Source organism: Nestor notabilis, unplaced genomic scaffold (assembly GCF_000696875.1).
Source record: "Nestor notabilis isolate BGI_N333 unplaced genomic scaffold, ASM69687v1 scaffold3173, whole genome shotgun sequence".
Taxonomy (NCBI): domain Eukaryota; kingdom Metazoa; phylum Chordata; class Aves; order Psittaciformes; family Psittacidae; genus Nestor; species Nestor notabilis.
Genome location: NW_009922209.1, coordinates 23,434 through 47,902, shown reverse-complemented (window position 1 = coordinate 47,902; position 24,469 = coordinate 23,434). Strand labels below are relative to the sequence as shown.

Genomic DNA, 24,469 nt, shown 5'->3' with positions numbered 1-24,469 from the left:
CCTGTAGGATATACCACAAAACCCATGAAAATAATAGTTCAAATAACAAAAATATGGACTGCCTGAGAAAACCATGTTTGGAAGGACAGTATTTGGCAAACAGGCCTGGAACCCATCAAAAGTATATCTCATGGCTGGAGAATATAAAGAAAGAATATGAAGGGAGAGCTGGAGGGAACAGGGGCACCAGTAACAGTGATAATGGCGAGGGCATTGTGCAGCAGCCTGGTACATCCACCGTGTGTACCACCTGCGGTGGGGTCCCCAGTGCTCAGGGAGGACATAAGGAGTTGAAAAGGCAGCTAACAGGAGCCAGGGAGTGGAAAAGCTGCCCTGGGAGCCTGAAAAGGGGACATAATGTCCCCCATTAGAGGGACCACGCTTACCACCAGGTCCTACCATGTTGTGCCTTCTGGGTCCAAATAAAAAATCCCTGCAGTATAAAAACGCCTTCTCTCAGTAGCTTTGTTTTAAGGCTCACAGAGCTGTTGATCACCAATGATCTCAGCAGGCACTGAGTCGACAGATAAATACTGAGTCAGCCACAAAATAGGGAGCAGTTTCATCTTGGAACGTATCATGAGATTAAATCAGAGAAACCAAACATCACTGTCAACAGAGAGGATTAGGAAAAGGCTGCGTTTGGCTCTCCACCACCAGCAGCACATGGCGCTCTCCTGGGAGGAATGTGAGTCAGAGGAGATGCTGCCAATGGGCAGGTGGGCTGTGCCTGGGGATCTGCAATGTGCTGCTGGGGAATGACCGAAAAAGGCCCTTGAGACATCAATCATGGTCAAGCATGGTCCAAATGGCCAGAGGTTGGTGTGCAGATCCCATCTGTGGAGCAAAAAAAGTCAGTATTCACCGCAAACTCAGTTTGCCTGTCGAGGCTGGAGTGGGAGGCTGGTATGACATCTGGGTATCAATTAATCCCCATGTATATCTTTGAAATTAAAGATGATCCTCTGAGCAGCTGAGAGGCATCAATAATAAAGTGTCATCAGAAAAGACTAATGTGGAAACAAGAGGTGGATGGTAGATAGTGAATGGACAATACAAAGGAAGGTTTAAAAAAAAAGGAAAAAATACAACAAAGTGCAATATAAGGACTGTAGTGATAGGACAAGGGGGAATGAATTCAGATTTAAACAGGGGAGGTTTAGGTTAGGTATAAGGAAGAGATTCTTTACTCTGAGGGTGGTAAGACACTGGAACAGGCTTTCCAAGGAAGCTGTGGCTGCCCCATCCCTGGCAGTGTTCAAGGCCAGGGGTTTTGGAGCATTCTCATTTAGTGGAGGGTGCCCCTGCCTATGGCAGGGGGTTGAAACTATGTGATCTTTAAGTTCCCTTCCAACCCAAACCATTCTACAATTCTATAATATAACTGTATGGCTACATGAGCTTGGAAATCATGCAGAGGGTCATATATGAAAAAAGGGATGGAAAATACAAGGTCCTGCTCCCCTCAGAGAAACTTCATGAGGAAATGTACACAAAAAGGAGGAGTTATGAGAAGCAACCAGAGTGATGCAATTCCAGTGCCACCACTGAAAGTAAGCTCACCGAGTGTTACCAAAAGACAGCTATGGTAGCTGAGCTACATTCAGTTCTGGTCTTTCTGCTTTCTTACTATAAAGAAGGTGATCATGTGTTGTTCTAGAAATCTCTCAACACTGCCCTAATTAGGCAGCTTCCAAATGATCTCTGTCATTACACTGTATTACTCATAAATCATGACCATGGCCATATTCAAGCCCTTCTTATAGGCTCTAACATCCAGTGGTGATCACCTCTGCCTTTTAACATAGGTTTCTGAGCCTTCGGTATGACCACTTGAAAGGTCCTACAAGTACACACATCTTGGCAAAAGAGCCACATACTGCTAAGACAAACATTTGTCTCACAGCAAGTTCTCAAGCTTTGCTCACGCTGAACTAATGCCATCTCAGATGGGTGGCAGCTGGCAGTAACCTGCATTAGGGAAAATCAGACAAGCTGCAGCAGGGATCATGGAGCAGAGAACCTGGACCTAGGACAGATGGACCTCACTTACCTTTGCAGGTAATTATCTTGGAAGGGAAAAATGATTTTACAGGTGAATAGTCAAGCTTGTTAGCCTGGAAGGCAGGCGAATGAGGATGAGCTGTTAACATCTGTTTCTAGCTATGCAGCAGACTGTGGCCGAGCTCCCCATGAGCTGGGCAGATTGTCCATTTAAATGTCACAACTAAAACTCCTTTGCTACAGAAACAGGGCAGGATGCCAACACAGAGCGATCTGGGCCTAAGAAATGCAGCAAACCTCAGAATCGTGGGCAAGGCAAAGTCCTTTTGTTGACATTCAAGAAACTCATTGGCAGGTTACGAGAGAGGTGGCAGCTGGAAATCACATTCTTTTGCTCTGCATACGCATGGGGACAGGATTGCCAACAGGGTGGTCAGGGCAGTAATTACCCTACAGTCAGTGACCACTGTCTGGAGAGCTGTCATGGCAAGTGTTTTGGCAGTGGCTGTGATGAGGTGGTAGGACACCACTCTCTACCCTGCAGAGGAGTCGGGACTGTAATCTGTATGAGAAGAGACTTGAAACCAAGGCTATGTGCAGACACAGACACAGCGAGCACTGTTCACACAGTATACCAGGGTGACACTAACTCATACCTCACTTTAACTGATGATTAAATACAATTGCATTAATCCCTATCTAATGGTTTTCCTTATAATAAACTATTCAGATACTAAGATCAGATTAAAACATAAGCTCCTATTACTTAATGAAATATGATTTTATTTTTAGTAATATAAATAATACCTGCATCTTGTTGTAAAATTTATGTGTTTTTCTTTGCTGTGTTACTTTTAAAAGGACTTTGTTTTGTAAATGGCAGACTAGAGAAGTATGGTGTTGTCTCTTTTAGAAATTGAAGCTATATTCGCACTTTAAAAATCCATCAGACTTCAGTAATCACCCTTTACTATGCACTGACACAGATCTTAACGGGGAGAGATGATGTTTGTAATTGATTACTTCAAAAAGGAAAAGCAAAAGCAAATGCAAGAAACATTTCTGGTTTACAGAATTACACAAATGCAACTTCATGCTACTCCATAACCTTCTGTAGGATACAGATCACGCACAGGCACTGCCCATTCGGTTAAATTGCCTGGTTATGCAATTCACTATTCCCACTACCCTGGGATGTTTGAAATGGCACAATTACATCTTTCCATTACTGCATGGGTTGGTTTTGTGGTTGAAGGTGCTCTGGAATGTGGAAAGCCCTGCACTTCTTGGTCTGTTGCCTTTGTGTTATAGCGGTAATTCCAATAATTTAAGTGCACAGAAATTCTTTATCATTACTAAGAACTCAATAGACAGACTGCACCCCATTAAGTTTTTAATTAGAGCTTATAAAGAAAATACAAGCTCCTCAGCAACACAGCTGGGAATAAAGCTGACTGGTAGCTTTGCTATACCAGTGCAGGAGCAACACACATATTATAAACTTGTCTGTGCTACATGGAGATGGCAGCGGTGTTCACTGAGGCATCTGCTGCAGTGGAGCACAAGACAACGGTAAACCATTTCCACTGGTAGTGCAGACTTAATGTATAAAGAATTACTGTGCAAGACAAGGAAAAAACATGTATTTAAAAAATACTCTTTCAGAAGAACCAGTTGTATCAAGGCAGTTCCTGGAAACTCCTAAACAACAATCTCATTTCTTCAGTAATATCAGAGTGACAGCGAGGATTTTCCAGCCTCATCACTTTCTCCCTTGGCTGCAAAAAAATGCCTCCATTGTATTTGTTAGGAGTATTATCTGTTTAAGCAGACCAAAGACAAACCACCATGGCTTCATACGGAAAGTATGTACTGCTATGATACTGAAAAAATTACTGCAAGACCTGATTTAAACACATAGCAAATGCAAAAGAAGGTTCACACAGTGTTTAAATTACAGAGGCTTTTAAATGTCTTCTGTTGTAAAACAGCTCCGTTGTGCTGACACAGAGTTGTTGGACCCTTATGGAGGCCTTAGGCAGTACATAACTACTATGACAGCAGTCACCATCTAGGCTTAAGCTAAACAGATCAAACATCCAATTTAGGGCAAATTTACAGCTCTATTTTATAGAATATTTTAAAAAGAAGTCCAGCTTCTGCACAAAGCTTTCCTATATCCACATGCAAGTATGGGCTCTTGAGCCTTCCATCTTTGACTACTTTTTACTCATAGATAAAGGAAAACAAATTTCTGGATGATTCTGCATTTTACACATCTCCACTTCTTATGAATAGAGGTCTGAAATCCAAGTAGCTGGAAGAAATCTACAAAGCCACGCATTAAAATCTCCATTCCACATTCAAGTTCAAGAAAAAATCTCATGCACACTAAGTGCCATTTTATTCCAAGTGTCCCTCCACTTCAGTGGTTGCTGAGGGGCAATCCAGCCTCGCTGAAGGAACAGAAATCATCAAAGAGAGAAGGAAAAAAGCTGACGGTTGTGCAACCCCATGGAGGATTTCTTTAAGTATACATTAAGAAAGTAAGTCATGCTGTTTTCTAGCAAACTAGAAAACAAAGTGGTTTGATTTGTTTCAAAAGTCCACTGGAAACTGCCCTTACCAACAGCTCTCCTTGGAAGAAGAACTGCAGGAGTGGTGCAGGGACACTGTTTCTAAAGACATCCTATGTAGTGCTACTACTACAGTATCACACTGAAGCACAGAAGTTAATACTTTCCTCATTAAAATATTTTATTCATAAGGAAATAGTAAAGATGGAGGCAAATATTTAATGACATAAGTAAGTTTTAAAATATCTCAGAATAAACAGAAGCAATGTGAGCAAATTACTTATGACAATGCTCATAGAAAACCAGGTCTGATCTTAAAAAGCAATTGGAACATTCGATGGCCTTGTCTGAAATGCAGAAACATACATAAAATGAGAAAATCAGCCCTGAAAATAATTTATTATTGTTTAATAAGGCATTGGGAGTGAGGACTGACCTCCACAACTTCAGATGTCTAAATGCACATTGAGCCAGTTGCTGTGGCAATAAAAAGCAATAGAAGAAACCTGACAATTTTAAGTCTATATTGGGATAAAATAAATTGAGTTTACAAATTTTCCTCTCTCCCCACTGATGATAAAGGAGCACAGGACAGCCTCTGCATTATGCTTCCCATCTCACGCTTCATATCCAGAGGTGTGTTTTTGGCCCACCACTTGTGTCAAGCAATACAATTTATCTTCCATCTCTTTCACGGTAACCTAAGCAGAAGTAGTATTGATATGTCTGCACAGATATTTCTGCTGTTCAGCTCAAAATGGCAACAAATTAAGTTTCAGCAACTTGTTTGTGTGCTGCACCCTCTGTAAATAACTCAAGCAGGTGGGTGCAATGCACTGTTTCGTGTAATTCTTACTATCTGCATAATTCCCCAAGGTTCCAGCTAAGATCATAGTCCACCTATATTACAGGGTACATACATTCATAATAACATTGCCTCCTGTGAACCTAACACACCACTGTAGCAGCTGAGGATATTTCTACTTCCATTTGTATACTGTGTCCCTGTATACGGAGGAGATGTTGTGTCTCCTTGTAGGAAGGACAGCAGTGAAGCATAAATGCTACACCTAAGCTGCTGCACCTCTCCTTCAGTAGGCAAGCAGAATAGCAGATACCTGGGATCCCTTCAGCTACAGCTGTTACATTCACTGCAGCTGAGTCCTAAAGAAGCAGTTCTTGCTTTAGATAATGTACAAAACAGACATGGCAACAGAGGTGCAGTCATGGAGTACCCTGGGAGAAAGTTCAGACCAATTCACTACACCATACTGTCTCCCAAACTGGTTATGAAATCAAAGTCTCTTATTTTTCATACACCAGTCTTAAAACAGGTTATGTATTTATGCAGCAATGCCAATGGCCAGCATCAAACACCTGACTTAAGCTGGAGGCAAAGTCATGGGGTATCAAGTGCATGGTCTTAAAGACCAAGTGGATCTCTGCTGAGTCTTAGAGAAAAAGGGGTAAGGGATGAAGGGGGAATTCTGCTTTATTTACTCACAGTTAGATCATCCTACAGGTACAGAAGTGCCAAACAGAGGGAGAGGAGGAGTAATTATTTCCACTACATTGTGGAACAGTTACAGATACAAACCGAAGTGACCCTTACTGCTGTTGGGGTCTCAGCTCACTGGCCAGTGAATCTACTCTTTACTCAATACAACCTTCTATCTACAGTCAGTGCTTTACAAATTAACCTCGCTGTTGCAGTGACCGGCGGATGAGGGCTTATTTTCTCCAGTGACAAACAGCTGATGTTTGCCTATTTCAGATCCTTTGCATAAGCAAATATTATTCAAGTGCTGAATTCCTAAGCAAGCTGAAAAACGCATTATTTAAAACATGATTGTGTTCCAGCAGTGCACAATATTAATATTGCTAAAACTACTAATGCTTACACATCTAATGCATATATAGTAATCTGATAAATTTTAACTGAACTTTAAAATAACTGTTTCCAGTTACTCATGAATTACATCATGACAAATTTGGACCAAATATTTCATTGATCTCTACATTTGTGCATATCATTGGTTGCACATTCAGTCTCCTTTTATGCAGGACCAAGAATTTCCTATTTTTTAATGAAGATCTGTTCTTCATTTGGTCTCTCTTGTTAGACAAGGTGCACCTCAGTCAGATTTCATTTGTTTCTTCAATTTGGAAAGACCAGCAAGACATTCATCTCTCCATTTTCTCCTGGCATCCAGGACTTTGGGAATAACTGGAATTTTCTCAGACATTCCCTGGAATAGAAAATTTAAGATGATTAAATCTCTTGTTCTGAGTAAAAAGCTTCTCACCAGCATTGTCTTCCTGCTTTCCCTGTATCAGACCAAATAACCACCCACACAAACTGTAAGTTAGTCTATCACAAGCAGTAGGCCACTAATTCTTTACATGGGTGACTGGAAATGAGCTAACCTGTACAAGAGGAGTGCTGCCACGTGGAGAAGGTTGGCCTGAATGTGGCAATGAAGGTGCTTACAGAACAAAGCACTGGCCTCTTCTCTTGGTTTGCCCCATGCAGCACTGTCTAGCCTCTTTGATAATAACCTTTTATTAAGTATGAATGAGGCAACCTGGCCATGTATGTGGTTGAAAATGTGCTCTAAACCAAATTCCTCAGTGTGTGTTTAAAGCTCTGATCTTCCTTCTGGCTCCTAATAAATGTAATGAGGGATATCATGTTTATTAAAAAAATTTTGCCTTAGGAATGCCAGTTATAATCAAAATGACAGTGGAAGACACATAACAAACCCACAATTATGATTTTTGTTGTTTATTGGAATACGGGGGAGAGAAAGTACTATTGAGGACACAAAGATAAAGTCTGCATAAGATGGTAAAATCTGAACAAGATAACATGCAAAGATGACATTTAAAACAAAATGAGGTGGGGAGGGGAGAAGGTATTTTTGAGTGCACAGCTGAAGTTGCCAATTAACTGTATCACTGGAAGGAGAACAAGAGGTAGTAAGCTCTGGTCAGACAGGTCCTTGTCACAGATTTTCTTTCAATGAGAAAACCTGTTTTGAGAGTGCAGCTAGAGATCACAAGGTCATCTTTGCCAAAATAGTACCTAAGGTCTTAGGCTTAAAAGGGAAGTGTTGAGAAACTGGGTAAAACCTGGACCTGCCACCAATGACTGGCAAGCTGCAGTCACTCCAAAAAAAAAAATCAGGGGAGGGACAGAGGTGTAAGATAAGAAATGTTTAATGTTTTACTCTTAAAGAGAGGATTCTTCGAAGCCCATCATTGGCATTGAAGACTGCAGATAATGAGAGACACAAACAGATGTTGAAGTGGAATCCAGTGGAACCCAAACTGTTTCATATCAATTAAAAGCTTCTAATCATGAATAACTCCACCATTATTATTGACTGTTACTATATGTTGCTTAAGCATAAAGATTCTTTTTAACATCGCTGACGTTAAAATTGCATTAACATAAATAGGAAAAAAAAAAGCTACCTTCCAGACAGACTGTCTTCATATATGGAGTTCATTGCTGACAGATTAACAATTTAACACACACTTTAGTTCTTTAGTGAAGCATTAAAAAAGGGAACTATGAAAAGGCAGAGTTAGGATATGACAATACTTCAACTAATTCCTATGGCCAAACAAAATAGCCTATATATAGTCAGTATAAATAAATGGTGGGCTTAGAAATTTTAATGGACAAACCAGGTCTTAATCCAGTATAGCTCTTAAACATGATTATTTTTAACCATGCAAGTAACCTTACTGGACTGCTCACATGCTTAACTTAAATGCGTATTTGCATGCATTACACACTGGAACTCTAGTTTGTAAAGTACAAAAACCAAGAAAAAGAACATCCAGAAGAAAAAAGCTGCAGGGTTAATAAAAGAAGATGGAATAGGAGGAAGACACAGGGAGAGAAGTCACGTAGAAAAGGAAGCTTGGAGCTGTGCATATTATAGTAGAGGACACAGCACAGAATTGGTAAAAAATAGTGTGGAAGATTTAATGTCACTAACCCACAGCTGTTAGCAGCTGACCCTTCTGTCTAGCAATAACATTACTCTGCTAGATCCCTTTCCATCGATGTATGTCAAAGTGCTTTGACAAGACACTTGCATTCTGTTCACTGATCTTTTTGTTTAAAACACACATTCACACAAGAAATACATACTATAGGTACCTCTAACAGTAAACTGAAATGCTACAAACGTTAAAAACTAAAGTTCTTTGTTCTGAATGTCACTGCATTTATCAACTCCATATTTACCTGACTGATTTTCTGTTCAGCTTCACCTGAAAATTCTGGAACTGGTCCAAAGGTGTTCAGAACAAGTTTCATACCTTCACAGTATCTTTCACAGTAATTTGAAATACCTACAAATAAGAATGAAAAATTACATTCAATAAAAATTCCTACTTAAGTTCAGTAAGGCTGCCTGTGCTTACGCAGGATCCAAAATCAGAGTCCAAAAAGAGGTGTGCTCTTATGATTAAGACACCAAAATGCCATAGAGGAAAACTGGATTATATCTACCACATTTCCATTAAGGTTCATGGAAAAATCATTCAGGACATGCCTTCATTGCAGAACAATTAATGTTACATACCAGCAGGCAATGCTACGTGAGAGGCCTAGTACAAAACCATGGATATACTTGTGATTTGTTACTTGAGTCTAGAGAGCTTTCCCAACCAGTGTCCATGAGGAAAGTGCTCTCGCTCTCCTCTCCTCCCGCTCACTATGTGTCATATTGGTTCAAGCATTCACAAACTCACAGAATCACAGACTTCCTGCTATTATTTTTATTAGCTGGCCTGCAGTATATGAAGAGCAACATAGCTCAGGGGGTAAGGGTCAAAGGCATGGAGACCCAGGTGGCCGTCAGTGAGGAGAAAGGCTTAAGGAGGAACAGACGGAACTTGCAGATCAACGTTTTGTATCACAACTGAGGTTAGCAACAGGATTTGGCTTTTATGACCACAGGACCCTCTCTGACGGTTGAGCACTGCTTTGCCAAAATCTGATGATAAAAGCTTTGTATTAGGAACACTGGAAAAGTGAGATTACAAAGTGCAGTCCAGTGAGGAAGGGGTGTACTGGGGTAGAAAGAGTACATGGTAAAAGGTACAAAACAAGCCTCAAGGAAGTATAAAAATAGGCAGGAGTCCACCTCTAGTGTATGTGCACAAATGCGTGCAGCCTGAGAAACAAGCAGGGGAAAGAAGAGCTCCATGTGTGGACACACAACTATGATAGTGTTGGAGCAACTGAGGCGCAGTGGGATGGCTCACACAGCGGTAGTGCTGCGGGGACAGAGACACACTTCAAGAAAGACGGGGGGTGTGTGCCATCTCTGTAAAAGAGCAGCTCAGATGTATGGAACTATTCTACGGGATGGGTGACCGGCTGGGTGAGAGCCTGTGCGTCAGCAGCAGTGAGAGGCCAGTAAAGGACAGCACCCTCCAAGGGCGAGAACAATCCGTTCTGATATTTGGGAAGACAATTAAATGTATCAAAAGTAAGGCTTGGATGAGCTCCAGTTGAAAAACGCAGCATGCGGGAGGCAGAAGCAGGGACAGCCTGTAAGGGAGAAATTAAAAAACACTGTCTAGGCATGCAGGGATGGTGTCAAGGAAGCCAAAGCTCAGCTCCAGTTCAGACTTGCAAGGATGTCATGGTCTACTGCTACATTAGCAATACAAAGCTGAACAAGGGAAGTGTGGGCCTGTTGCTGAATGGGTGGGTGATTTAGTGAAGGAGAAACAGGTAAAGCAGAATTAGTCATTGCTTTCTTTGCTTCAGTCTTCATTGACAAGGTCTCCTATGCCTTTGTGCTTAGTGGCAGGGTACAAGGAGAAGAGCTATCAGCAGTAAATGACAACCTAGTCAGTGACTATCTGCAAGAACTTAGCCCCACCTGAGACCATGGGACAAGACAAACTATATCTAAGGGCGTGAGAGAAATGGCCCACTGCAAGGCTGCTTTTTACTGTATTTTAAAAATTGTGCCAGTCAATGCACCGATGTCATCGTTTGAGATCCCCAGATGACTGAAGGCAAATATTGCACACAATTGTCAAAAGAACAACCTGGAGTACTACAGGCCAATTAAACTCACTTCTATCCCAGAGAAAATCAAGGAGCAAGTCCTCTGGAAACAAATTCCTGGGCACAGGAATAAGAGGAAAGTGATTGTGACAGTCAGCACGCAGTCACCACTGGGTACACCATGGTGTAAATCATGTCTAACTGACGTTGTTGTCCTCTGTGATAAAATTACTGGATTTGTGGAAAATAGGAAAGTAGTGGATATCGTTTACCTCAACTTTAGAAGGGCACTTGACACTGTCTACCATGATATTCTTGTATCAAAGGTAGGACATTAAGGTCTGCATGCCTGGACAGCTAGATGGACAAAAAATGTGTTGGATACTGAGGCTCAGAGGTACTGGTTAATGGATTGGACTCTACCTGGAGGCCAGTAAAAGGGGAGTGTTGCAGGAATCTATCTTGAGACCTGTACTGCTTAATGGCCCTTGCTCATAAAGTCTGTGAATGACACCAAATTGTGAGGACTGGGAGATGGCAGGGGACGGACCAGCTGATACACTGGAGGACACGCTACCATTAGAAAGGCTGGAGGAATGAGCCAATACAAAACCTTAAAAAATTTAACAAGGAAAAATGCAAGATCCTGTATCTCAGAAGGAAGTGCTCCTTGCAACCACACAGGCTTGTGAACCCCGAGAACTCCTGGTCCTGAAGCTGAATGTGAACCAACAGTGTGTCCTGGCAGCAAAGAGGGCCAACAACATCCCAGGCTGTGTTAACAGCACAGCCAGTAGATCAAAGGAAGCGATTACACCCTTTATTCAGCACTCATTAGACAGCATCCAGAATACTGCATTCAGTTTGGGATTCCCCAATACAAGACATTGACAAACCGGAGCAACTTCAGCCGCCACCAAAATGGTGGGGGCTGGAGCACTTGCCCTGTGAACAGAGGCTGGAGGAGCTGGGCTTGTTCAGCCTGGAACAGAAATGGCTTTGGGGGAGCTTTAACAGCAGCTCCCCAATGCTCACAGGGAGGTCGCTGAGCAGATGGAGCCTGGCTCTTTACAGCTGCTGTATGGCAGGATGACTGGAGACAACAGGCACAATTTGAAATGAGAACTTCCAACTGGATACTCAAGCACTGGCACAAGTTGCCCACAGAGGTTGCGCAGTCTCCATCTAGGGGTTTCCAAGACTGGATGAAACAACCCTGAGCAGCCTGGTCTGACCCCAGAGCTGATGCTGCTGTGAACACCTTAAGTAACGTGTGGTCAGAGAACCTAAGAACCAGCTAACTCGTAATCATGGGTAAAATGGCAGACAAGTAGATCTTGGCTGATTTAGGGAAAGGTCCCATTTCTATCAGCTCCAGTAGGAATCCCAAAAAAAGTTACTGTTGAGGTACTAGGGAGGAACTGGAATGATCAATGCACCAGGAAGATAAATTGGTCATTTAGCCAGACATATACACCTAGTAGACTTTTCAGTGATATTAACTACCACATAATCTAGAAAGGATCAGGCAGCCTTTCCCACTGTACATCAATCAAGATGTCATGAGCTGCACCACAACAGTGAAAGAGCAACGCTTGGCTGGCAGTAAGCAAGCTGGCACCAGGAAGAACATGATTATCCTGATGAACACTAGATCTGAGAAGGAAAGTTCTGGATATCCACTAAAAGCTTGTGATAACTTCCCTTTTCTGAGAACCATAGAGACTGAGGAATGTGTATCTTACCTCTTTTTATTCGCTAATTATCAAAGCAAGGAGGAGAAAGATGCAGAAGACAAAGGCAAGCAGTTAGGGTCATCGAGTCCTTCATGAAGACTCAGGATATCACACAGACCGAGAAGCAAGAACCTGAACTGCTCATTGTTCTATCCAACCACAAAACGCAGGAAATGTAAGTAGGGTGGCCTGACTACCACACAAAAGAATGCTACTCAGGTCAAGCATCATGAAACAGTCTCTTTCCTGAGCAGCTTGTAGACAGTTCCCTGGAATGCAACACTGTGTGATATCAATACTGTAGAAGGCACGCCTGTCTAACCCTCAGTGGCTGAGGTTGAAAGGTGGATGAATGATGGAAACCTCTGCCTACTGACAACCATGAATCATAAACTACAATATTTACACTACTGAACTTGCCTAAAACCGCTGAAGTACAGGTTTTCCAAAAGGCCTCTGAAGTCAGTACTGAGTATGGAAAACACTCTTGTTTCTGGACCAAAGACAGAAGACCTTTCAAAGGACAAATGCTTCAGCCTAATTTTCCTATAAGAAATTAACACTCCAAATTCATGATGACTGTCAGATAAACAACTGAAAGGACAGGAGAACATGTCCATTGCATGAAAACAACATAGAGAGACTTGAAAGTATTCAACTCTCTTTAAAAAATGGTCTAGAAACATTCTTTCTCCAGTATGAGAAGAAAGGAGGCTCTGAGAAAACCAGCAGCCTTGTTGAGTAGCTTGAACTGTATCTGGTGCCAGGAGTGTGCCAATCAGCATTTAGTCAGCCTGTTTCCTTGTGTTATCTACCGTATTTTTTCCTAGAACACACCCTGGCATGTTCTGGCCTTCTCCAATACAAAAAGGGAGGTCAGCTGGTCATACAGGTGTATTGCTGCTCTAATTGTATGGAAATACAGTATTTTGCTCAATTTTCTTGATTGACAAACAGACAGAAACCTTCGATTGCCTAGTGGGCTCCCAAACATCACTGGCAGGAAGTGAGATTCAGGAAGAGAAGCATTACCATGGGATGTGGAACAAGCTGTGATACAATTCTATTTCTTCACTGAGGGAATAAGCAGAGACCATCCACCTCCATAAATACTCTGGAAAGTACTACTGGTTATCAGGGTTTGCTGACCATACACTGTCATTAGCATAAGTGCTTGCCTGTTAAATCTTAACAGCTGGGCTCACAGACTTTGGCATCTGAAGCCAACTCAGATGAACAAACAGGGGATATGCTAGCCACCTGAGCAATCTTGGGAACTCAAAACAATTCTGGATGAGACTCATGCACCAACCACATGACAATGATATTTACAATTCATCTTGCTCATGTGAGCTTTTTCTTCTAACAGTGAGCAGCCTGAGCAAAAAGTTTACCCCCACATCATGCAACATCACAGAAAGTTCCCAGAGGTAGAAGCAGAAATGACTGAGGTTGAAGAGTGCAGAGCTATGTGAACTTGGGTACACTTGCTGACACACAGCTGCTAGCAGCAGCTGTTGCCAGCTGGACAATCACAAAATAAAAAATGGCAATTAAGTCATATATAGTCATTCAAGCAAAACCACATGAGCAATTGGTGATAGAAGGAATGGTAAACAAAGCAGTTCCAGTTACCAGTTATTCTGAGACAGGTTTATATCAACCTAGACCAGTGACAAATAGTTTGGGTTTGGTACTTTTCCAAAAGTCCTGGGAACCTCTCAACCACCTGGTAAGCTTGTCCAGTGAGTAGTTTTAATTCTAGTACAGTCAGGAGAAGACAGACGATTGTGTGCCACAAATCTTTTTCATGAGCCTCAGCCTAAAGAGATAACAGCATCTTGGGAAAACTTAATGCTTGGATGTGGCTGATCCATCTACCTGGTACGTATGAACTGAGCTGGGGATGGCCTTCAAAGCTCACTCAGCCAGCTAGTCCTGGAAATCCAGCTCCAACTGGCAGCTCACCTATAGCTTAAATGAATCAGAACAATTACTTCAGGGTGGGTGTAGCTGACCAATGCAACAGAGAGACGCCAAATGCAGGCTAGGTAATACAGTTCACTCACTGCATGCAATGCATGAAGGGAAAGAAGCCTTATGCACAGTCAGCAAAATAGGAAAAGGTAAGAAAAGCCCCACAATGTTACGGGTCTAGAGAAGAGCAGCAGCATCAGTGTAGTTGGATCTCAACATTGTGCCTGAAATGGTAACATGTAGCATGTATGCTGGGTGCCAAGCAGGAGGCGGACACTGCAAAATCTCTCCAGTCTCAAGTGAAGGAAATACCATGGTCTCACTCAAAGATTAAAAAAATAATACTTTCAAAATAGCTAACTCAAGACAGCTCTCTCAGTGTGAAATGTCAGCAGAGACCAGTGCAATCCTTAACTTGGTTTCAGTAATCAAGATTAACTCTCTGCTGCCAGCTTCATAAAGGCACTTGAGCAATGGGCAATACTGCTGGAAAAATCACTTTGCTTTTCAACTGCAAACTCAAAATCTGCAAATATTTGACTCCAGGCCTTTAGACTTAGGAGTCCTTTGGTTCAAAGGCCAGGGCTATTGCAAAGGTGGATGAGAAGAGTACTTGCATAGAGCATAGGAACAAGATGGAAAACAAATACGACAGAATCCCTTTAACCCTTGTTGATATTGCCCAGGGAGCAGCTTAGGCTGGAAGAATTAGCATCTGTAAACAGCATGAGACAGACAGACCTGGGAGCGAGAGAAACAGGAAGAAGATGGCAAATGGGGTTGTTAAGCAACATCTCTCCTTGCATCCAGTTGCTGTGCCCATACTGTGCCCCACTGTCTCCAAGTGGATAAAAAGAATGAACCAAGATGCATCTGGGACAGAGAAAGAAGGGAATCAACTCACAACACAGGAATGATGATAGCTTCCTCTTGTCTATGTGGTTTGTTGGCTTCCTGTCTAAACCTCTATCTTCTCTGCACACTCACCTCATCAATGTTGGAGGGAACGGGCTGTGGGAAAAGGCAGATGTTGCAGCAGGCACTTGAGAACTACGGACACAGAACAGAAATACCTCCAGGGAAGGCAGGAGTTCCCTGAATCTTCCTTCCACCACATGTTTACAACTATGGCGGAGAATGGAAGGAATGAGTAACAAAATATCCTAAAGGAGTAATGACTACAGAATTATAGAGATGAAAATGGGAATACTCCATCTTCCTTAAAAGTCCCAAACCCACTTAGCATTTCTGACTTGTTCAGTGTAGTTACAGGAACATGTTAGCACAAGCTAGATGAAGGCATTGATTCAAGGCTCTTTGGCTGCCATGTGTCTTAAGAAATGCAAGGCTCTTTACACCACCAGCAAAGGAAGAACAAGCTGCTGCTTATTTAGCTTCAATGACAGTCAAGGAAGTTTCCAAAATAGATAATGAACTGTCCCACAAAAATGTATTCAGGTCCTTACCTGAAGGATTTGCACTAGTGTGGTGCAAACATGGGTATCAGTGAAATGCCTCCAGTTGCATCATCAAGATGAACAGGGCATTGATGAAGGAAAAAGAACTAAAGACAGATATTTAGCTTAGAAGCATACATAAAATGCTTCACTGCCCTGAGAAGGCCACTTCAATAAGTGAGAGTCATAAGCATAAAAGTGATTGGAGTAGTAGGAAAAAAGGAGGGAAAATACGATCATATAAAACATAGTATGTTCATGCAATACAGCATGTAAACATCTTCAAGTATCTTTGCTTCCTGTATGCAAAGTCTCATTTTCTCCTCGTAGTAAGAAAGACAACAGCAAGCAAGGGAACTTGGTAAACCAGTCAGGCAAGGGCACTACACACAGGGCAAACAAGGAAGGCACTGAGATATTTGTGAGAAAAAAATGAGCCAGGAGCAAGCTTTACTGGCAAGGACAGGGAACATGCCAAAGACAGACTCACAATACTGAGTATTAAATTGATGACTTTTAACCTGATGAATAGCGTAAGAAGACACTGTAATGACTCAAAAAGAGCATGCAAGATGGTCAACCCACTGATGTAATAGCATCAACTATTTGAAAAGATTGGGGTGGGGTTGATTTTAGCAGGTAAAATCTAAAATGAGGCTGCACTTAGTAAGACTAAAGATGAGTATGGATGAGAACAGAAAAGAAAAGGCATATTCCAGGAATGTGGGGGGAATCTGTCATCGTTAGGTTATGTTCAGAGAAAAAAGAAAGTCCCAAACTCTTTGCTTTGCTGATTGAGGGATTACACTTCTAGACATTACAGCTCCAAGGAAAACTTTCTAAATGTAATCCTGTCTTCATCAAGGGCGTGTCTGAACACAGATGCATGCTCTTAGTTAGGGTGTGAATTCACAGCATGCCTGCTACTCTACATTAATGCGCATATGAATTCACTTAGACTGTAGCTGCATGAATACTTTCAACTACCCTAACACAGTCGTAGTATCAAAAAAGTTTTATTCTTACTGTCCTTCTGCTAGCATCTCAACAGCAATGAGCAAGTGTTTGTGCAGGACTGTTGTAAGCTGGATCAAGGAATTAAACTGAGCTAGTATGAACCACTTTTGTCACATCAGTTTAAAATCTGGGATGAATTCTTCAGTCTGAGCCACTTAGTGACCATACACGTTATTTCATTAGCACAAGGGAGAAGAATGCACCAAGATGTGTTCTTCAGGACACATCTGTAATGACAGTTACCTTACCTGATCTAAGACAGTCAATTGTGAAACATATATGAAGAACATTTGCTGCAAACATGTAAAACACAGTAAATGATACCCCAGCCTCTGGCTTTGCAGATTATTTTTTGCAAAGGCTTAAAAGTTCCTGACAGTCCAAGAAACAGGAGATTCAGGAGATACAATCTTACTGAGGCTGGATCATCTTTAGTATAGTCACAGATAGCCAGGTACACATACAGGAGGGACATTGTGTCTGCTAACATAACCCCATGATAAGTAAACAGGTAAAATGACTCTAGTGAAGTCTGCTGATGTTCCTTATAAAAGACTTAACAGCATTTGTTGTGATGCTGACATGTGAAATGATGACTCAAATGCAGAACTTACTGAAACCAAAATCAACATTAATTTTATTTACTGAAACCAACCATCAACATTATAATATTACGCCATTTGGATGTGCTTTTTCCTCCCCAAAGCAGCTTCCTTCCTGTCTGTTGCAATTCGGTTCTCAAACTGCTGTTGCTGCTTCTGCTGCTTTTAATGACTTGACACTGTCATTTTATTCCATGTTCAAGTCTGTTGGCTCACTGCCATATATTCAAAACTCCTAATATTCGTGCATGGATTAACTGGTAATCTGAAGTGGGCCGGATAATAGCTTTTGATAGGTCCATTTATGAATATGAAGGAAAGGACATAAGAACTAACATGGGAAAACCTGGCATTAGCATGGAGGAAGTTCATGGGAGGATCTTGATTGTATGCATCCCATATTGAAAGAAGTAACACTGACCTCAGAAAATCACTGGAATAACATTCTTTATTGAAAACTAAACAAAAATATCACATCACTCCTTCAAAAAAAAAAAAAAAAAAAAAAAAAAAAAAAAAAGACTTTCCATCTTCCAGTATCTCCCACAAATAATGCTATTTTGCTCTCACATGCTTTCTGCATCCCTACTGATTAAGTTTCAATTGTGGGTAATTAATATCTTATGGTTGTAACACTGCTGTGAAGTTGGTGAAGCTGACAGATATGCCAACAGGAGAGAGGGGGTTTCCATTTCCCTCCACTGATAAAAGCTAGACACTGCTAGTACAATGCATCAGCGTGGGTTGTCATAGAATCGTGGACTTTAAGATCATGGACTCCAACTGCTAACCCAGCACTGCCAAGTCCATCACTAAACCACATCCCCAGGTGCCACATCTACATGTCTTTCAAATACCTTCAGGGATGGTGACTCACCCACTTCCCTGGGCAGCCTGTTCCAGTGCTCAACAACCCTTTTAGTGAAGAAATTTTTCCTAATATCCAATCTAAACCTCCCCTGGCACAACTTGAGGCTGTTTCTTCTTGTTCTATCATTTGTTACTTTGGAGAAGAGACCAACACTCACCTCACTACAACCTCCTTTCAAGTAGTTGTAGAGAGTGATAAGGTCTCCCCTGAGCCTTCTTTTCTCCAGACTAAACAACCACAGTTCTCTCAGGCGCTCCTCATAAGACTTGTGCTCTAGACCCTCACCAGCTTTGTGTCCCTTCTTTGGACAAGCTTCAGACAAGTCTTTCTTGTAGTGAGGAGCCCAGAACTGAACACAGTATTCAAGGTGCAGCCTCACCAATGCCAAGTACAGGCAGACAATCACTCTCCTAGTCCTGCTAGCGATGCTCTTTTTGATACAAGCCAGGATGCTGTTGGCTTTCTTGGCCACCTGGGCACAAGCTGGCTGCTGTGCAACTAACTATCAACCAACCCCCCGCGGTCCTTTTCCACCAAGCAGCTTTCCAGCCACTCTTCCCTAAGCCTATAGCATTGCATGCAGTTGTTGTGACAAAAGTGCAGGTCCCAGCACTGAGTCTTATTGAACCTCATACAATTGGCCCATTGATTCCAGCCTGTCCAGATCCCTCTGTAGAGCCTTCCTACCCCTTGAACAGATCAACACTCCTGCCCAACTTGGTGTCATCTGCAAACTTACTGAGGGTGCACTCGATCCCCTCACCCACATCATTGGTAAAGACATTAAACAGAACTGGCCCCAATACTGAGTGCTGTGGAACACCACTTGTGACCAGCTGCCAAGTGAGTTTAACTCCATTCATCACCACTGTTTGGGCACAGCCATACAGCCATTTTTTTTTTTACCCAGAAAAGAGTACACCCATCCAAGCCATGAGGAGCCACTTTCTCCAGGAGAATGCTGAGGGAAATGATGTGAAAGGCTTTCTTAAAGTCTAGGTAGGCACATCCACAGCCTTTGCCTCATCCACTAAGAAGACCACCTTGTCACAGAAGGAGATCAGGTTAGTCAAGCAAATCCTGGAGGTCCATAGTATTCCATATTATGTGAAGCAACACAGGCCAACCAAACAGAAGTTGGCGCTGGTGTGGAACTATGAACATAAGCCATCAGGTGTCCTGACATCAGCAGTTTTGATTTAAACTGTCTCTAATGAAAGCAATAGCCTGAGTCAGCCTGCCAGCACATAAACAGGAGCAGCTCTAGACAAAGACCATGCATCTGCAAGATTGGGAGTGAAGCAATACTTCTCATGATCCAAGTTACTGAACAAGCCAACAAGGTGCTTTTGTGTAAATAGTCCCGTCCACAAGTGTACTATGTTATTTTAGGGTTATTTTAACTGAGAATATTATATAATGTTCAAATAACTCTACAAGTATATCTTGGCTTTGTATTTTGCAACCTCACCACAAGACTACACTTCCAGTTTCAGTCTCTTGGATTATATTTCATAGTTTTTATTCCTCTGATCTTGAATACTAAAATTCCTAGAAGGAAGCATTAAATCTAGACGCTGGATATCTCTGCCATGAATAAACAATGTGTCAGTTGCATGTGTTACCTAAAACCGGTTTGAGATGGGAAATTTCAGAAATGTTTTTATAACAATGACTACTTCCTGACGGGAGGAGTGAAGCTAAGATGGATCATGACAGAACATCAAATGTCAAAGGGTGCTCCAGGAAGAGCATCAAAATCAACCCAGATAACTTGGACAATTCCATTTATCTCAGGTAAACGCTGTTTTAGAATTAAGGAACCTAAAACATGGATTAAAAGTGTTCACAGGTATGACTTGATCTCTAAATTGGATTTTTTTTTTTTTTAAATTAAAAAGCATTTTATTTTGGTTTTATGATTTAGTAGAGGCAGTTCAGCAAATCACTCTGACAGAAGACCCTGTGCATGGAGAGTTCCCACAGACGACAGCATGGAAGCTTAGGGGAATGGTGGGTGCAGGACTGGACAACCCTGGCCCACAAGACTCCAGGCAGATTGCTGTGTTTAAGGCTATTGCTAGGTGTATTTGCTATGTTCTGTGTAAAGAATGTATATAGTTTTCATTGAGCAAGTCTAAAAAAAAAAAAAATTCACTAGAGAGGACTGGAAACTGCCAGATATTAACAGATCAGAAGGGGGAAACTTTTAGGAAGGTGCCTCTATTTAGAAGATGGATGTTGTTTACTTAACAATGCACAAAAGCAAACACTTTGTGACATTTAATTTACTGTTATACTGAAACACTGTTGTGGTTTAAACCCAACTGGCAACTAAGTACCATGGTGGAAGAGCCACAATTCCACATTCATGTCAAAACTGCTTTGTCAGCCTTAAGAGATGCAAGTTTCTGCCTAGTAACTAACAAACAAGTAGACAGAAAATAACACTGATACTTTATGATCCCGATTTCTTGGTTTTATTTTACTATGGTATTAATAGGCATTGCAGCAGTACCTAAACTATTCATTAACAGAGCAGGGGGCTACCATAACAGGGACCATACAAAACCAAAATAAAGACACAGCCCATTATATAAAAAGCTAAAAATATATTTAGTTGATATTCACTTCTTGAAGTCTTCATGCTTTGTTAATTTAATTGTTCAAAACTTCGTAATTCTGATCTGTAATTTGTGTTTAATTTTATGCAATTCGCTTTTTATTTACCTGGAATTCATGTATACTATTCCAGAAACATCTACAAATCTGTCTTAATTATGCAAGACAGATATTGAACTGTTACTTAACTGTTTTGTCAAGTCAACTTGGTATGCACAATATTTTGTAAATAGAAGCAATTTCACTTCACTTAGGATCTAAACCAGCTTAAAGCAAGCCAGCTCCAGCAAGATTTACAGTGAGCCTTTGCTATAAATTTAGAGAGTGGGGTGGGGGAGAACAGAAAAAAAAGCGGTCATCTACAGAAAGTGAGTTTCTGTTGACAATGAATTAGTGGATGAACTTTTCCAATACTTTTTTCCAATACTTTTTTCCTGACACTCAGATAGTCCTGAACTATAGACACAGCAATGTTTGCAAAGCACTGGAACAGATCTTGGAAAAAATTAAGTACACCACTAGTGTTTCAGTGTTTTGTCATCTTTCAGTGATTTGTCATCTTCCATCTAATCACTTACAATTGGACAGTCAATATCCACTTCCTTCCATTTGACCTCAAGTTTTAGGTAAGCTTTATTTTTCTTATCAGTGCAGTAAAGAGAGAGACTACTCATAGCTGCAGGAATCCTAACATGGTTTGGTTTATATTTCCAGAGCCTTGTGCAATGTAGACCTTCTCTTCATATAATTTTAAACTACCTACCTTCTGCATTAAGATGCATGGTTTCCAGAGGTCCAATAAATGCGTATCGCATTCCCAATCCATCTGACATCACAAGGTCTAGATCAGTAGGAGATATCACTCCTTCCTAAGCAGTAAAACAAGAAGGAAGATTTGTGAATGTTTGTTTTTTCTGCAAAACTGCCCACTTTCTGTATATAATTAAAAAATTAAGGAAGTAATAAAACTGAAAGCTAGAAATAGCATTTAGCTTGTAACAGAAACACAACTATTTGCCAGAAATGTACCTCTATTATGCATGCCTTCCTATGGTTCAGTATAAACACTTATTTTCATCCCCAAGATTTCTGTACTTCAAAACCCAAATATACTTCAGTACATTTTGACAGTATCTTATTTTTAAATTTATACATTAATACACATTTTAATAAAACTTGTACTATTTGTGCACACTAGTTTGCCTGATACTTACGACTTACAATAATTCATGTACTAAAACTAAACTGGGCTGTTCATGTTACCCAAGATACTTTTGTCCAGAAACTGAGAATCAGAGAACGCAGAGCAAATGTGACACTCTTAATAGCACATGACCAAAGGAGTTAACATAAAATCCAAGTACTATAGTTCCTTACTAAATACAGGAGTTTTAGCTAAACTTTAACTCCGCCCTTCATATTCTCTTAGTGCTGGATTTTTGGGCAGAGTCACAACTGGTGGAACGGGGGTGCAGCAGTGGATACCACTCCTGAGGCCACCTGCAAGAGGCCAACATGTGGACCAAACACACAAGCAATGCAGCTGCCACTCCCTCACACAAAACTCACTGAACATTCAACCTACCCAGCCTCAACCTGCCCAGGTTCTTGAGTTTATTGCCAGCCTCACATCTCAGAGCTGGCAGTATAGGGAGCACGCAAAATGAAGCATTTCTCCTGTTAGAAGCTGAGCGCTGCTGTTCCATCCACATGGTAGCACTCAGAAGAAAGCCAACGCCCCCATCAGGTTAGGGCAAGCACATGAAGGCTTGTAAAATAATGAGTTCCAGTTCATTAGTTACAGTTCATTACCTTAACAGATTTACTTGAGAATAATAGAATTTCTTATATGAGGTTGTTTTTCACCTACTAGAAAGATATGAATTAACTAAGACCTGTTTTAACCATGTTCAGCAGATATAGCTTGGTTTCAAGAACTCATTATTCCCAGAGACACCCCCCCACCCCATTTCCTTCTCGTTAAGAAGGTGGAAGAGATGCTGGACTGCTTCTAATTTGTCTTCTCACCCTATTCTGAGGTGCTCTCCTCAATCACTGCTTCTTTCTTCACAAGCCTCTTCGAGCTACAAGTATGTCTACTCATCTGCTTCACCAAAGACATCCTTTTCTGTTGAATCTCCCTCTCACAGGGCCCTGTCTGAATGCTCCTTCATATCTCACAGTGATCAGCTACAATTACAGGTATGCAGGACAGCTCTCCTGACCTCTTGCAGGCATTGGCATCTGAGCTAGACATCTAGACTCTTTTATAATCACAAAGGAGAAAAAAGAATCAGCATCCTAAAGCAGGCATCTAGAATAGGTAAGATGAGTTGTGTCCTAAGAGGGCCTAATTCTCCTTACCAACTGAAAAATTAGTAAGGAGCTTGGATGTCAATGTTTACACTGTAGAAATCCCATCTTAAGCGAGCTGAATCCCACTCACAGTGTCTTCTGTGTTCATCAGAACATCAGCTACTGTCACTTTAAAAGAAAGTTAAGCCAAGGACCAACATAACTTCTACAGCTGGCCACAGACATCAAGAGCCTTTTATAAGTCTCTGCCTCAAGTCTCGCTCTGTTAGTAGGCATTGCTCCTATCAAAAATAAGCCTGGCTAGAACCTTTTTGCAGGTGGCTTTTGAACTCTCTTGAAAAGGAAATAACATAATTATACATCATATATGGAACAAACAGCTCTGGTTACAATTTAATTAGATATAAAATGGCAGGGATAAGGAAGTATTATTTTCTTCAACTTAAAGTTAAGGCATAGGCATGGTAAAGTAACTCATCTAGAGGCAGACAGAAAGGCCTGCATGAAGACAGGATTAAACTAAAACCTCAGACTGCATTCAGATTACAGACCAGCATCAGTGTAACTAACACAGGCATCATGCGTTCTGTGAAAGTTTTTTCCCCTGACATAGCAACACAACTTCTCTGAATAACATCAGCAAAGTCAACAGAAGTGCTCTTCTGTTGGGAATGCTCCATCCAAACAATGAGTTGTGCTGGTAAAGCTGTGCTTGATGAGTGATTTTTTTTTCTCTCCCTGGTTGACGTGCATTTGCAGACAAAAGATTAACCCCAAGTTCCAGACAAGCATTCGAACCACAGCAGCAGTTTAAAACTGTAAACATAATGTTAAAGAGTTAACAGCCTCTTGAAACATTTCAGAATCATTGCAAATTGATTTTCAAATTAAAAACTGATTTATTTCTTTTGGTACCATAGTCCTCAGATTCAGTACCAACATCTCAACTCAGGGTACCCTCAGAATCATGAGATTAATGCTTTGTTCTTGGTCATTTGACTACAGCTGTAACTTTATAGTTACAGCTCCTAAAAGGCAAAAATTGTTGCTACCAGAAGGAAAACATGATGGATCCCCCTACTTGAGGGATATATTATTGAGCTGTTTCTCATGGTCACATAAACCCTCTTAAAGAAAAGCCTTTTAATTTTTCTCTTCAGAAATTAAAAACGTAAATGAGAAACAAGTTAGACCATCCTCCCCTAGGGAAAAACCCTACTCCCACTTAGGTTAAAGAAATGGTAAGTT

At 41.2% G+C, this 24,469-nt stretch overlaps 1 protein-coding gene across 1 annotated transcript in view; it reads right to left on the bottom strand.

Annotated features, from left to right (window-relative positions):
- Positions 1–6,715: 6,715 nt before the first annotated feature.
- The window catches only part of CRYL1 (crystallin, lambda 1), a gene marked incomplete at its 5' end in the record, with an annotated part of 29,370 nt that continues 11,616 nt past the window's right edge, over positions 6,716–24,469 (bottom strand). The window contains 3 exons of the mRNA XM_010011499.1: positions 6,716–6,829; positions 8,842–8,948; positions 21,669–21,774. Of these exons, the coding sequence (XP_010009801.1) occupies positions 6,716–6,829; positions 8,842–8,948; positions 21,669–21,774 (327 nt within the window). The remainder of the gene's footprint in view (positions 6,830–8,841; positions 8,949–21,668; positions 21,775–24,469) is intronic.